The 16,347-nt window shown below is 41.1% G+C and overlaps 1 protein-coding gene across 5 annotated transcripts in view; it reads right to left on the bottom strand.

The window, feature by feature from the left end:
- OSBPL5 (oxysterol binding protein like 5) overlaps nt 1-16,347 on the bottom strand; it is a 174,410-nt gene that overhangs the window by 36,795 nt on the left and 121,268 nt on the right. For all 5 annotated transcript variants that reach the window (XM_036383434.2, XM_036383435.1, XM_036383436.1 and 2 more), the window contains 4 exons: nt 9,059-9,139; nt 8,309-8,410; nt 6,516-6,719; nt 688-772 (listed from right to left, as the gene is read on the bottom strand). In XM_036383434.2, the coding sequence (XP_036239327.1) occupies nt 688-772; nt 6,516-6,719; nt 8,309-8,410; nt 9,059-9,139 (472 nt within the window). The remainder of the gene's footprint in view (nt 1-687; nt 773-6,515; nt 6,720-8,308; nt 8,411-9,058; nt 9,140-16,347) is intronic.

The following is a 16,347-nucleotide window of genomic DNA, read 5'->3' as shown; positions in this document are numbered from 1 at the left end:
TAGAGTAGTCTGAAGGTCAAATGGAATGAAAACATGGTTTTAATCTTCTTATCTACTTATAAATCACTGATATTTTACATCCTCTGAAGTAATTTATAGAGATTTTCACATAGCAAGCCGGCATGTCTGTTATATACTGACCTAAATTTACCTTCCATAATTTTGAAAATTCCCAGAATAGTATTTTACATGTGGAGTCACCAGCATCTGGGCCTGCTATACTGCAAACCACAGCACAAATAGTTTACAGCAAAACTCAGGTGGCTGAAAGGCACCTAGTGACAGCTCTTCAATATTACCATGCCATTTTCCTCCAACAGAGTAAGATGTAGGCAGATAAGACAATGAAGTCTCTGCTCAACTGAGGACACAGAGCCCTTTTCATATCAGTTTTGGGACTTCCACCCTTAATTTACACTGACTTAGTGGTTTTCCCCAATGAGAAGCCTAAGTTCTTCTTCCATACACAATGCCAGAGAAGTGGCTGTTCAGTGAGGGCAATGAAATGTGCCAGAAGTCTGCTTGACTTACTCTGACCATTGCTAAGAGCAGTCTTTCAAGCTGGGTGAGCCACCATTTTTTCCTTTATACACTTTTTTTTTTTTTTTTAATATCAACCTATTTTCTTTCTTCCTTCTTTCTCAGGAAGTCTGCTATCTGGAGAAAGCAAACAACCCCCAAACTTACCATCTGATTCAGAGGCTGCTCTGAAAATCAAGTAGCTGCTGGGAAGAGGCTGAGTGATCGAACCAACGTTTTCTCCCTTTGGTCCCTGGAAATGCACACAGACAGAAAGACGTAAGATCTTTGGAAGCTGCAATGGACTGTTCATTGTCTTTCCACCCTTCCCAGGCAGAGTGTGCATGTTTGTGATAGGAAAGAAGGCAGAAGCAGATGGAAAAATTTGGAGAGACTCATTAGTAATCACGATATTGCCGCTGCAGCTCCAAGGCAGTAATGAGCTCCTATGATAATGGGGCTTGGTCTAACCTATGCTCAGCCCAAAACCTGCTATGTTTATTCTGATATGCAGGAGTGGAAAGATCTTATTGCTGTCACTTGGGACAAAATCAGTCAAACCTTTGTGCAACACCAGAAGGAACTGCTCCATGAGGTGCACGTGGAGTCTGCTGGCAGCCAGACACACTCACATGAAACACCCTTCACTCACCACCACAAAAGCAACAGAGCCACACCTTGTGCTCTGAGTGCCTCCAGCAGAGAGGCAACAGCAGCTCTCCTGGAAGTAAACAAAGGGGAAACTCCATCCTGAGTCTGTGGGAAAGGTGAAGATGGGAAAACCACAGACTGAGGACCAAAGGTTTCCCAGCAAGGGCACATTCTACTGGGTTGCAATCCTTCACCTTTAAATCCAGAGAACCCTTAGGCTGTGGTGCCTGTGGTGACAGTCACTTCAGGCTTGCTCATTTTATGCTGCCTTTCATTTAGAAGCTGTGGCAAAAAAAAAAAGTGTCTCGTAAACATCCTGCCACCATGCTTTCAGCATGACCCTCCAGAAATGATGCCCAGGGAAGCAAATTTCATCCTGGATGAGACACTTTTTTGAGCAGAACCACAGGCTCCCTCCTTGATCTCCTCCCTGCTTCCTTCTCTTCTGAACTCCAGAAGATGCTAAGAAAAAGCAGTTCCTGTATGTAGTGAACTCAGCTTCATACTCTTCATGGTATGGGCTTTGTGCCATAACCTAACAGAAATAAATAGAAATCTCTCCTTCATTGCATTTTCAAAGTGACCCAGCTCATCCTCTTCCTCACTTTGTTACAAATAACATAAAAGCAGATCTTTTTTCAAATATGCAGACACTATGTCAGAAATAAAAACATCACCAATACTCGGTGACCACTATGTCACCTGCAGGGGGGAGCAAGAGGATGCTCCAGGATGCTCCAATACAGATTTCCTTGACCTTCTAGAGAATACCACACAATGCTGAAAAACTCTAGGCAGATTTTTGCAGTTTGAGTATTACTTTCCTCCCTTAGATGGACCTTTATAGTATCCAATCATATTCCTTGAAAGAAGGATTCCTCCCTCCTAGCTGGTAAGCATGGAACTGTGACTTCTATTAAAAACTGCTCCTGTACACAAGTGCTTCACAGTTAAATAGCCATTTTATCTGGATTTTTGTTTTTAAGTTATACTCAGAAAACCAAAATTTGGACAGAATTTTAAGTAGGAAAAGTAAAAAAGATTAAAGTAGTAAAAGGAAATTGTATCTGAGTGTATGAAGACGAAGTGTTAAGAAGACAACAAGCTCTAGTTAAGCTTCTTGGCTTCACATCCGTGAGGCTCCTCTGCTGCCAAGAGAAACTGGATTCCCTGTTACTTACTTTTTCTCCTCCCCTCTCCCACAGGAGGTTCACAAAATTAAGACTGTTTAAAGGCCTAATAGTCAGGACTGGCAAAGTTGAGATTTGATTTGTAAACCAGAGCAGAGCAGCTTAAGACATTACTAGTGACATTAATGCAATCAGGCATCATTCCCCATGGCAGTTTTCCTTTCAGCTGCTTGCAGCTGAGCAGGGCATTGGACAACTATTGATAACATCATTACTTGTGTTTTTTAGTGCAAAAGTGGATATTTGCTCTGTTTGAGGAAAAACCCCACAACCTAACAGTACAGATACAGAGAAACAATATTAAAAAAGGGGAAATGGGAAGGAAGTGATAACACAAGATTCTAACAGGCATTTAGGCACATGGATGAACTCAAGAAGCAGCCAGGTCACTCTGTTAAGGAAACATATTCAACAGTAAGGCACGTTCTGGGTGGAGGGGGCCATTTCCAACAGAAAAAGAAAAGAGAGGAGGCCATGAAAATAAAGCCAACATCTGCACAGATTAAATGATGTTCTGTATCTGCACAGCAGAGATAATGATGCTTTCTGCCTCCCAGCCCTTGAGCACCATGCCAACGACCATCCCTCACTCAAAGCATTACCCCAGCTGCACCAGCACCCAGAGTCCAGCTGCAGCCCCTGTGCAGTATAACTAAGAAAGGACCACCATTCCCATCTTTACATCTGATTTGAGACTCAAAAGGCATTATGAAACGGGGTGACTGGGCTTTGAAAAATGGAGAGGACTGACAGTTTTGGATAGTATGACAAGACATCTCAGAGAGCCATAAAACAAAGCTTAAAAAAAGGGGGAAAAAAAATCTCCTTAACAGTACTGTGGATAACCACAAGGATGAAGATTAAACTATTGTATTCTGGAATAGAATAACAACTAGAAAAGCAGCAGTGCAAGACCATTTCTAGAACTTTTCCTTTAAAGGAATGACTCAAATTCTTACAAATCAACAAAATTCAATTAAACATCTTCCCAGATGCAGTGGGTCTGACCCCAACTTACTTATTGTTATAAATAAATGTCAGAATAGGCTGCAGATAATGAAAGCCTTCCCCCACCATGCTGTTCAGCCAGCTTCTGTGCAAGCTTGAAGGGAAATACAACCTATTCCAGGACATCTTTTGGGACAGGCAGGCAAACCCTGCCAGCTGATAGCTCTACACTCCCTCTGTGCAGCAAGAGGACAGACACCCACACTCTCACACGAATTACTAAATTGGCATCCCCCAGTCTCCTGCAGCAACCTCAGCAAATGTCTCTTCCCAGGAGCAGTGTGGGATCACACTGCCCTCAAACACTGGACAAAGAGACTCTGCAGCAGCATTTGGAATGCAGGGGAAGCTTTTCTTACTGCTGCTTGCACTGCTGGCTGATTTTGGGACCTTGACAGTTTTGGCCTTGCATTCACAAAGGCCTGGATGGAACCAATAGATAAAAGGTCTAATCCGTGTGCACTGCAAAGGAGTTTCAGGCTGAAACTCTCAAAAAGCCAGGGAAGCACTACAGAATAAAGAACTCTTTCCCTCAGCAATATGCTTCTAAGACAGCTCTAGACCCCAGGGAGCTTTATCGGAAAAACAGTACCCCGGTGCATGTATTTAGCTTTCAACTATAAGCCATGGCCTTTACATCTTATCTTGAAAGGTGCCCCAAAATCTTGTCCTGCTCTGACTGAAGTTAGATGCCTGCACATCAAATTTATTTGGCCAGTACTACCTATCAAAGGCCTATGGCAGTGCCTGAACTAGACATTTGTTCCAGGGCTGAACCCCAGAGTTAGCTCCAAACACCTGCTGGGCAGCCAGGCCAATATGTACAAAGATATTCAGTAATTCCCCTGAGTAAACTGCAAATCCAATGATGAGAGTGAAAGCTGGACCATCAACTCTAATCTGGATAACCCCTGAAAATTTCATAAGCCATTTTGGGCAAGAATGAAAGGTGTTCATCCACCTCTTCCTTCTAGTGTGATGGACAGTAACTTGGGCTTTTTGCTTAAGCTCAAGTGAATCTATATTCCATGAGAAACAGACTTTCTTTGCATAGTTTTACACAACCAATGTAGATCAGTCAATTTGGCTCCAGTTGCTTTGAAAAGAGGCTGTGAAATGACATAAAATAAAACAGTATTTTTAGCAGTTTCAGCCTTAAACTGTTGACAGAGTGCAGACAGCCTCTTTGACATCAAGCAGCTCACTGGTGGATTTCTTCCTGATGTGTATTTTGGTGTTTACCTTCTGGCTGAAGGCATCTATCACACACAACAATCCAGGCTGAACTCAGGTTTCAGGGAGTATCCTACTATGCAGCTCAAATATGGCTTTCTAAGTATATCTCAAGAGATGCAGAATATTACTTTGACTTAAAATTCAAACCTCTTTGGACTTCCTCTAGTCCACAAACATTTTCAGATATATACTCCCTTCACATTTAATATACTAATTCTTATTTCCATCTTATGTTTTCTCAAGAGACACAAGAGTTAGATATACATATTTAAATGCATACACACACTGATAAAACCTCCTCTTTCTTTGGGATGCTTCATATCAAAGGAAAGGCATCCTAGTGCAACATTTCAGATCTGTCAGCAACTCTGCCTCTCAGTATTTGACTGCACTTTTGATTCTATTTTTCGCTACCTCCTCTGACTGTGCTTCTCAGAAGAATTCAGTTGACCTGTCAAATCACAAAGAAGGCTTTTGTTGACAGACAGTAAATCATCAACAACCTTCTTGGATGCATGTTCTGAATTTAAAAAGCATCAAAACTCTCAAAACTGAATAAGAAGCAAGATAGCAACGAAACCTTTGAAACTTTAAGGAAAAGCAATGCATTTAGGCACAAATCAGAGCTGCTGGCAGAAATCAGCAGCTCTCACCCCTGGCTGATGAGGTTAATTTTAATTCTCTCCTCCTACCTTATTAAAAATGGAAAGGCTTTTTATAGCGATTGTATAGCTGTGTTTAAAACTGTTCAATTAACTGCACGGATGAGCAGAAGTGTGTCTGCTTGATCTGCTCCCACAGGGCTGCTCCCTTTTGTCAGAACTCCTGATGCCATGACAAGTGCTTTCACTGCACTCTCGTGAGTCTCTCCATTTCCATTCCCTTTGCTGACTACCTTGCAGCAAGGCATCAACTCATAATGCCTTATTTACACTTGTGATGTCTCCTAGAGAATTTATATCTGCATATCTGCAGAAACTCTGGTTTTGTCACTGGTTTTGACAGGGAAACAAATACAAGAACATTTAAGTTTTGTCTTCAGGGTATCCAAAAGATGTGGCTCTCAGGAGGTGCTGGGATCTTCCTCTTTGCTCATATGCATTACATAATTTTATTTCTTTTTTTTTTTTTTTTTTTTTTTTTTTGCCAATTCTTAAAAGAAAGAAGAAAAAGGAATACAGCTCTTAAAGATTTGCAGGGAGTTATTTCAAAAAGTGTAAAAAACTATTAATAATTTTTGTTACAGGGAGATCCAGAGGTCACTGCAGGAGCCACTGTGTGTACAGGAAGGGATTGTCTCAGCCTGAAGAATAAGTCAAAATGAAGTGGAGAAAATCCCGCTATTTCTATTTCAAAGACGAGACAATAAGGGCTATCTGAAGTCATGCTTTTGTGCAACAGTCAAGGCTTGAGCTGAACACTGAGTTCCAAGTCCATTGCAAACAAATCCAAACCTCAGGGGTGTTAGAAAAAAAAGAAGTCAAATTATAAACCTGTTTTTTGTCACTCTGCCAGCCATCTCCCTGTCTTGTGTGAAGCACTTGGTGCTTTCTGTGTCCTTGTTTTGGGGACTTTAGTTAACTGTGTCTATGCCCAACTCCTTTCAAAGATGTAGGTCATGGCTTGATATAGCTTCTAGGTATTTAACTTTTTTCCTGCACTAACACATTTCCTTTCTCCTCAATCTATGCAGGCTTCTGTACACTGAGAATGATACGGAACTAATCACAAGGACTATGTATCTTTGATGTCATTCAATGATCAAGCTTTGGTATCCTTAATCTTTTTATGCAGTCAATTCACCACCGCTAACAGCAACTGAATGACTAAATAATATCAGTGCTAGGCAATACCAGTACTCAGAAACTTTGGCAACCATGAAGAGGTTGTTTGACTCATCAGGATTGTTACCTTTACAGCCCAGATGGATTGATCCAAAGGATGGAAGAGTTTAAAGCAGAAGCCATCCTTTTTGGAGGGTCTCTCGATCAGCTCACAAGAATGGAGCAGAATTGTCCCAACCCACTGTCCGATCTTTGGCGTCTTATAAATAAGCAGCACTCCTGGTTTCAGGACACACCATAGTTTGGTCCAGCTCTTCAGAGTCCCCCGAATCTGGAGGGAAAAAAAAGTTGCATCTACATTGTTGCTTAGAAGAAATCCATCATTTATTCAGTATTGATACAGTATTTCCAGTATGGTTATTCCAAGGCTGTACCATGATACACTTCCTAAGGAAAATACATGGTGTTCCTTAAACAGTCCTAGGGACCTAACAGCAAAATCCCAAAACCTGGAAATCTGGATAGCAGAATCTTGTCTTCGTATTTTTATTACTGGCTTAGTATTCTTCCTATTTTTATTACTAGCTCAGGGTTAGCAGCTTGGTTAATTTTTTAGGCAATGAGCACTGCTGGCCCTATGTGAGAGTGATCTGTTAATAATCACAGAGGACATGCCAATTAGAACATTGCATATAAAGATGTTATAGCTAGTCTAACTTGACTTATAAGTCATTTTAATAGTGTTCTGCAAAACACTGCTATTAATGGGTTTTGTCAAATACCCCATTTTTAAAAGTACTGTCTCCAGCTGCTTTACTTCTTTGTCGAGCTCAATGCAGCTCTCTCTTGTATAGAAAACATTAAATCTGATAAGGGTACATTAAAGATAACAGCTTTAAGAATGAAGAAGTTTCTCAGTAAGGTTAGATTTTGCCTAAGGTCTTCCTGCCTTCAGTATGCAGAAGCCAAACCTCAAGTCTTCTCTGTGTTCTGTTTTTGTGGCCCAGCGTTATTTGCAGCTCACCAGAAATTTCCAGTCACAGCAAACATGCAACAGGTATTTTGTGTTTTTTATTTTTCATTAACAGTAAACAGTACAGGAAGACCACGCTGCCAATCTAACTTCTCAAATAAACCATAAGCATGTCACTTTTCTGACCTCTAACAGTAATTGCAGAACAATGTTGGAGGTTTTTACCACTAACCAAATGCAACTGTATTGTTTCATGAGATCCTTAAGTTACTTTGTTTTTCTTAAGAGCTATGTGTTAGGCAATGTTTGAAAATTAGGTTTTGCTAATATAAAAGGTTCAACCATTCACTATTATTTGAGAAGACTAAATGGCCCCAAAGGAGGAGAAAACCAGTGCTCATCTCTCAATGTCAATCCAGATTTACTTTGCCACACAGAAGTTTCAGGATTTCAATGAGAAGCTGTCACTACCCGAGTCTGTGCACAAGGAGAAATTGCAGTTGTCATCAGGTACAATATGTTTCATTCTGTGCTGTGACAACAGAAAATCCAATTGTCAATAGAACAAGCTGTATCTGCCCATTTTCAGGCTGTTACTCAGTCTATTCCCAGTTAAGTACAAAACCACATTTATGGGAAGAGGCCAAAAGAGTCTTTCAGAGAGGAACAAAGAGAGAAACATCACTTCCCATTGTACCATGCCCTTTTTGAGCCCTTTTGGCTGCTTAAGGACATGGCATAGACCGACTGAGTTAAGGTGGAAAGTAAATACCCACAGTTCTATTTTTATAGCAGTTATTTAAGTAAAGCTTGAGTTAAAGCTTAAAAACTATTTGGTCTTCTTTCACTTACAAAAGTGCTAGTGCATACATCTCAGACACATCAATTACTTCACATCTCACTTATTTTTTCCCACATCCTCAGAAGAAATGGTCTGTATCAAATACCTTCAGCCAGTCTGCTGTGATCACCACACTGGGATCCTTCAGAGCACTGAAGAGTTGTTTGGTAGCTCTTTTCTTCTCCTGTCTGTAATTTTTTTTTTGTACCTGGTTGAGAACAGAGAAAATATAGTAGCTGTAATCATGGCCTCTTTTGGGGAGGAAAGAACATAATGCATTAAGGACAGTTATGTAAAGCACAGCAAGAAATTGACCCAGCACAGGTTCCCCAGAAATGAGCACAAGGAGGAATAAAAACATAATGAGAAAACAAGCAATTTCTTTGCTCCTGAAGTTTCATTAAACACAACCTAGTTTGTCTTTTATTTGAGGAAAAGGAAAGAGGATGGATATCCAGCCTTCCTCAAATTCAAGAAACTGTATCTAATTTCATTTATTTATACTTTTGGTTTGGTAGACAAGCAAGCGTTCAAGCTACAATTTGCTCAGATTGCTGAGGCAAGTCTGTCCTAACAAGAGCAGTGAAGGATTACAATCCTCTTGAGGTGCCTAATGGCTCCAGAACATACAAACACAGTGAAATAATTACACTGATCTGTTCTGCTTGCAGTATATAATCTAATCCTGTATATAAAGCCTGTCAATGTCCTTGGCCTCTAATGACTCCTAGAAGATTCAGAGGCTTCTCTGGGTCTTGGGAAATGACTCTGACTTGTTTCCAACGGTTTGTTTGGAAGGTACCATTTGTTTTTAAAAGAAAGTCAGCCGATCATGACCTGGCTGCTTTGAACATACCTTCAGTGTTTCCTTCTTCATGAATTTGGCTGTTGGAGACACACACTCTTTGTCAGACCCATTGCAAAGCTTATACTCGATCTAAAAAAAATGGGGAGTGAAGAAAATAGGAATGTGTTAACATGAAGATGTTCAAGTTTTGCTCTGATAAAGTGTTGTTTACAACTTTCAGGAATCCATGAAAGAGCTGATTGCAGACTTCAGCAGTGGAACACTGAACAGGTGTAGAAAGTGCATATCTACAGTGCAGTCCAAACTTCCTTTTTATACCCATGGCTGGTTGGAAAATTCCCCTCCAAATTTTCTTTGTATTTCTCCTATGCAGACATTAATCTTGGTTAAAAAATAAAGAAAAAAACCCAAAAAAACAATAAAACAAAACAGAGAACTAAACAATTATTTCTAATTTTGAAAACTGTCCAACTCCATTCAGATCTGAAAACATTTCAGTTCTAGACAGACTTATGGGGAATTTGTTAAAGATTTTTCAGAACTAGACTTGATACTGGCAATGACTGTTGCACTGACTGAAATGTCCAAAAACATGGGTGGGCAAGAAATAATCTAATCATGTAACAGATAACACAGGAAATCACCTTCATCTTGGCCTTGCAAAGTGAAGCACTAAATACACACAGTCACTTCAAATGGTGTTTGATAGTGTCAGTGCTGTTTAAACTCACTTTCAGATACTACAGACTGATCTCATGGCTGTGCTGATGGGCTGCAGAAATGCTTTACTTTCATTAGGCATAATGACAGCATTACTGTTACCAAAATAAAGGTTGCTTAGAAAGTGCAGCTCTCCAGAGCCCAGCTCACAGCGAGGACCCCCACGTGGAAAGGTTCTGTCAGAAAATTGTACAAAACCTGGACAAGGTTAGTGGTGAAAGAATTATTGTACAGTCTGGACTCTGCTGCTTTTTATGTGACCTTGAGGAAGTTACTTTCTCTCTCTGTACCTCTCTTCCTTCCAACCTTTCATGTGTCTGATGCATTCAGACAGTGATCTTTTGGGGTCAGGCACTGTCTCTCCCACTCACACATGACAGTTTTGTAAGAAAAGCTCAGCCCTCAGCCACCTTGATTTAATGAGTGTGACACAAAAATGAGGTGTACTAAGGAATAAATGTATCAAATATATTTCCCATTTATAAATTCACTGCTATGATGTGAAACAAACCCACTGGGCTCTCAGAATTTCTCTCCTTGATGTCACAAATGGATGTAATAATTTTACAGCACCTTCAGTTTGAAGAGACCCACTTCCTCTTTCCCTCTCAGTGACACAGAAACCTCTTGGGCTACTACAGCCATGAACTATACTGTACATTAGTGTGAGCAGGAAAATGTTTAATGACAGCCAGATCAGTCCTTTTCACATGACTCAGAGAAAAACACAGAAATGCATGACCAGATCACAGCAAACAAGCCACCAACTATAGCTTGGAGACAGGGGCAGGAGCAAAAATGGGAGATAAGGGTGCTTGCTCAGCTGAGCAAAACTCCTTGTAGATTATGCAGAATTAGAAATCAGGGCAGAAATTGCAATTTGCAACAGAGCCACAGTCACTGTAGAAGCTATTACTTGTTCTCACATCCCCTTGTAGTACTCTTTCACTAAAACCAAAACTACACGATACTTTAAAAATAGAGAAATGAAAACTCAATGATGACACACAAAGGCCAAGGAAAGTCCTGATCTGACTGTTTAGCTCACAAGTCAACTTGGATCCACTCAAAGAAAAGGCCATCTCCCGGACTCCTGAAAACTATTCAGTGTTTGCTGGTTTTGTTTTCACAGAAAGCTAAGCTGGCCTCCTCTGCCTGCAATGCAGTCTCTGATTTGTATTTTGTGCTTTGGACTTTACTGTAAAACCACAAGATTTATGGTGGGGACCACTGCACAGATGTGACAAATGATCAGAGAGCTGTGCCCACAGGGTCTTTGTCACATTTCAAAGGGCAGTAGTAGACATTTGGGAGATCAGCTATAAGCCTTTCTCTATAAAGAAACCTTTCCAAGTGCCTAAATATCTCTGAGCAAAAATCCTTCAGAATTATTAGGAGATTATGCTTTCATGATTCGAGATGTATGTCCTCTGAAATCGGTCAAAATAATTCTCCCCCTTTCTCCCAATTAGCAGGAAGAATGTCCTGTCCTTGAGACACAACTATGAGCCAATTGTTTATTAGTAATTTCACTCCCTCTGGCCTGAGAGATCAGACACAGAGAGAAACACTGTGTACCAGTCCTCATTAGCCAGTGTGAGAGGCAGCAAAAGCACAGATGTTCCCAAGATTCTAGGAAATGCTGCTCAGGTGCCTGCAAAGCATCAGGATACAAAGAATGCTTTTTTCTAAACTAATTAAAACAAGTTACAGTTGCTGGTTATATAGAAAATTACACCTTAGTACTTATACAAAGAATGAAATTTTGGCCTCTAAGCTCACTTAGCTTGGGGAGTTTGCTGGCAGGTGAATTCAGAAAGGCTTCCAACCACAGCAAACCTGAGCCTAGACCTGCAGCTCGTGGGGAACTGGCACTGACACAGACAGAGGCACTTCCACTGCTCCACCAGCCCCACCCGGCCTTCTCCTTGGAGTCTCTCTGGGTCACGCTAAAAATAGAGTTGAACAAGCACAAGGCTTTAAACCTGGGATGCTCACACAGGCAGACACTGATTCTGACTCTTTGGGAGAGCTGACTCTATGACCAAGGACACTGGTGCCCAATTCCAGCCAATACTGCTGTGCACACCATCAAACTACAGCACACAGCAGCTGATGAAGGGGTAATCTCCCCTGACACCAGCACAGCCTTCAGGAGCTCAATAAATACAGTGGAACTTGTCTGAAACCATTCATACTGGTGCTCCACTTAATCAAAGCAGCTGGATGAAGAGCTTTGGAGGATGCTCTGGTGGCTCCTTAACCACTGCACTGCTTCCTTCAGGCACTCCCTTCCCCAGGTCTGGGCTACACCTGGACATGCTGAATCTGTGAACCTGGCCTGTAAGGGGAAACAGGGACACAGGGATGGTGGTCACCCAGACAGGCTTGAGAGTGGATCAGAAAGAACCAGTGACATTGCTACTCACTGCCCATATAAGAATTTCTAGGCATGGGAAAATAAGTTTCTGTGCTTCTATGTCCCAAAAACTGTAATGTACCTACCAGCTGTGTGACCAATAACAGAGCTCCCCAAGATGGTTGCAAAATGTTTTATGAAGAGAGAGAAGATGTTACTGCAACTAAGCCATGGTTTTAACTAGGAGCCATGGGATGAGCTTTCAGATGTGCCTGACCCGGGACTTTTGACAGTTCCCCAGTTAGTTTTTAACTAGGCAGACTGATTGTGTCTCCTTCCCGACTTTGCCTCTTGTTATGCATATGAGGATGCACCGTCACCATCACCGATCCTAAAGAGCAGCTTGCTGGCAAGGAAACTGGTGATCTCCAGCTCTACAGAGCAAAAAGCATTGTGTTTCTGGGTTTAAAAAGTTCCTGCTTTCTCACAGGACAGATGGGATCTAACTTTCCAGGACAGCACACCACAGGTTTCCATGCTGCTGATAGTAATGATAGTTCCCCCAGGATTAAATAATATGATTTCATATTTTTACATTAATCTGTCCTAATGGTTTTGATTGTACCTTGTGGCATACATAAGATCAGTAAATTTGGGCCCATCAGCTCTAAAGATTCCTAAGACACAGCAGGGTCTTGCATTGCTAAGACACACCAAGAGCATTTAATAATGTCTTTCTACTGCCCTGCCTTTCTCAGCCTGGCAGAAAACTAAGAGAAGCCATTTGTCATCACAGCAAGTCTTCCAAGGACACTGGGATAATGCTTGTTCAGGGTACCAGGATCTGGCCCCCGCTCTTTGCAACAATATGTGAACAATATTGGCCACAGATGAGACTTTGTACAATGGGAGAGTAAGGAATTTGTGTCCTTTTTAAAGAAAGAAGAAGCACACTGGATATTCTAATAGGAAAGTAGTAAGAAGGTTTTCCAGATACTGGTTCTCATAAAGAGGGAAGTCTGTTATTCTGCCAAAAACTTTCACCAGAGCATGCTGCAGCACTCATAGAGAGAAGAAATTGTTGTCCCTTTTCAGTTCTCTAATCAAACCTGTCCTTTTCAGGACTGAGTGATGACCTTGCCGCTGACAATGGGCTGTACTGTACTCAAAAATATACTTTTTATCCCAGTTAAGTTTCTGTTCCCTTTCATCTCAGTCTTGGAGCTCTGGAGATTCACTGCTGATTGTTAGCAGTCACCACAATACCCTAACACTTCTGCCAGGCTTTTTAAGAGAGCATGCAGAGTTCTCACAATAGTGCTATTCTGATCCAGAGTCTTTTTGGTGACTTCATTTCCAAGAGGAATCAAATAATTTCACAGAAAAGCAGCCTGTGATCAACTCTGGTGTAGGGGATGCCAGCCCATCAGCATGCCAGCCCTGCCTAGGACAACAGCAAGAGGAATATCCTGTTACTTAGCTCAAGCAATCCTTGCTGCACAACAGCCAGAATTATTCCAAATCAGAAATATTTTAAATAAAGTCATTCTCAAGCTGTGCTCTGCATGGTAACAGCAGTGACAGCTTACAAGTTGCCCTTTCGTCTTCTTTGTATCCAAGAGAGAGAAAGAAAAGATCAGATGGGAATTTGAAGGCAGAACAAAAGGAGCTGGGGTCATAAGTTATGCTTCACAAAATCAGTGATATGTCCTTGGTCAGATGTAATTTCTCCAGCATTTTTTCCACATATAATTGCTACAAATCATGATCACACAGAAATAAAAAAAATGAAAGAAAAGTTGTTTAAGTAGTATAAAAACTATGGAAAAGCTGAGTTTGACATTGCAACTGAGAAACTCCTTATTACTTATGTGAATATTCACAGATATCTCAGCCAAATGTAAACAATTTTGGTTTCATTATAAGCATCTCTTTTCGAAAACTTTTTTACTTTTGTTGTGAATTAACAGCTCATCCAAAGCATAGTGGAGTCAGTGAGACAATTCTTACTGACAAAGAACCTTTGCAGTAGGGAAGATTACCCTTCAACTGCTATGCTTCTTTACAGCAAGCTGAATAATCTTCAACTGAAACTTTCCAGTTGGGAAAAAAACCCAACATAATAATCCCTCTTATTTCAACCCTGTTACAGATACAGTGACTGTGTTTACAACTCTGAAACAGCACAACGATTAGCACAAACTGAAAAGCAAACTGCACAAATAAACAGTTGACATGACAGCAGCATCTGGGGAAAATAACTGGCGAAATTCAGCCATCCAAGCAACTTCAAATATCAAGTTATACCAGTATTTAGTGGAATCCTTGGCCCTGCTGCATCAAATTATGGAAAATAAAGAAAAACTCACAGACCTCACAGGATTTCCATTTGATCATTTAAGTGTGCCTTGTATGGGAAGTTTGTTCTGCAAGGTCAGAATATTTGAAGAGAACATTTGAGGCAAGATGGGAAGTTGGACACTGAGAAAGATGCTGTTTCACATGACTGTCCTAGACTTAGTGCCAGAGAAAGCTGAAGCAGTTTTGATTTCCCCTCCAGCTATAGGCACAGCTTTTGTCCCTAGGCTGAGATTAAACAAAGTGAGCAGTAAAATACAATTGGATCTGCAGTTTTGCTAATTTTTTTAATAAGTACTTTCAATTTCAGCACCTCCATTTGCCTTCACCTTCCTTGTCAGAAACTTAATCTAGTGACTAAGGAATTACAATCACCAGTGACCTATGCTGACATGACTGCACTGCTGTGGCTTACCCAAAGTTACCAGCTTTGAGTTACTACTGTCCACATTCACCTCTGTGAGGCACCTGGGTGTTTTCAGGGCTTGTATGTACCTACAGAAGTTAGGGCTGCTCCATGTTTTCCCCTTCACATGCAAAATCCCACCCCTCTTCAACCTGATTTTCCCAGGATACCCCAGGCTACATCTTTGCTCAGCTGAAATCAGCTGGAAAGCCCTCTGTGGACAACTGTGACTACCCTAAAGTGCTGCCCTTGGAATTGAGGAAGCCAAATGTGCTGAGCCAGGGCATAGGAACTGAGTGTAAGTGTTCATAGAAACAACTGGCTCCAAAAGAATTCCATCCACAACATGGAGGCCATGAAGTATGGTAAAGAAAAGACAGCAAGGGTTCAGTTGAGCATAGCCACCACCTGGAAGGGCTAGAATCTCCCATTAAGCTGAGCTTAACACACATAGGGGATGTTTCACTCCTGAGTCTCTCCAAGGTGATTCCTGCAATTTCTGGGTCTGTCTACCAAACAATTCCTTGGTTTGCTGGCTAAGGGAGACCAGAGGAAAAGCTACCCTTGTAACTGCCACATTTGTGAATGATCTTCTATGTTAGTCCTGAGCGTAACCATGACTGGAATAAACTCAGAAGTCAGAATCATGATTAACAGATCAAGGAGGGTGAGCTTGAGAGAGTATGGGAACTGTAGCTTAAATCTCAAGTGATGAGTATGTGCAGTTTCAAACCACTGTGCAGATAACATAAATTCCTAGCAGTCAGTTATGTTCATAATTCAGATTACTGAACAATTTGAGCATGTGGAAAAACTAATTCACAATGCTTTGCCTTCCAACACATCACATAACTGTGCATGCAATAGCCCCACTCCTACAATTTCATAGACTTCATTGCAGCATTAGCAAGGGACTGGAAACAGTGAAGTACCACTGAACTCCAGCTTCAGCATTTTTCTGACTATGCCTGAAAATATACCTCCATTCTTTGTGGCCCTGCATGCATATCAAGAGACTCCAGCTGCCCTTTAGCCAGTAGAATTAACAGGTAAGCACAGGAAAGAAAGAGAACATGTAGCACTGCATACTGCAATAAAAGGTGCCTCAGAGGACTCTAACAGCATCAAATGAGGCACAAAGCAAAACAAAGGCACCTACTGTCACTATCAGGTAAGTGCTAACTGTACTACCTGCTTGCAGAGACAGTTTGGTGATACTATGAGCTCTCATCCCAGAAAACAAAGATAAAGGACTCTAAAACAGAGAGAAACTAATAGGAGAAACAATCTGAAATAAGTATGCTAGTATTTTTTTTCCCTTTGAAAAAGGAGATGAAAGAGACTCCACTTTAGAAATTAAATAGGAGAAAACGTGCTGCAGAAAGTTACCCATGTAATATGTACCCAAAGTGTGCCTTAAATATGCTCCAATAAAATGTGGGTCAAGAAGCCACAGCTGAAATGGCAAATATATATATAGTGCCAAGAACCACA

The sequence above is a fragment of the Molothrus ater genome, chromosome 6 (assembly GCF_012460135.2).
Source record: "Molothrus ater isolate BHLD 08-10-18 breed brown headed cowbird chromosome 6, BPBGC_Mater_1.1, whole genome shotgun sequence".
Lineage (NCBI taxonomy): Eukaryota > Metazoa > Chordata > Aves > Passeriformes > Icteridae > Molothrus > Molothrus ater.
This window is presented reverse-complemented; position numbering and strand designations above follow the sequence as displayed.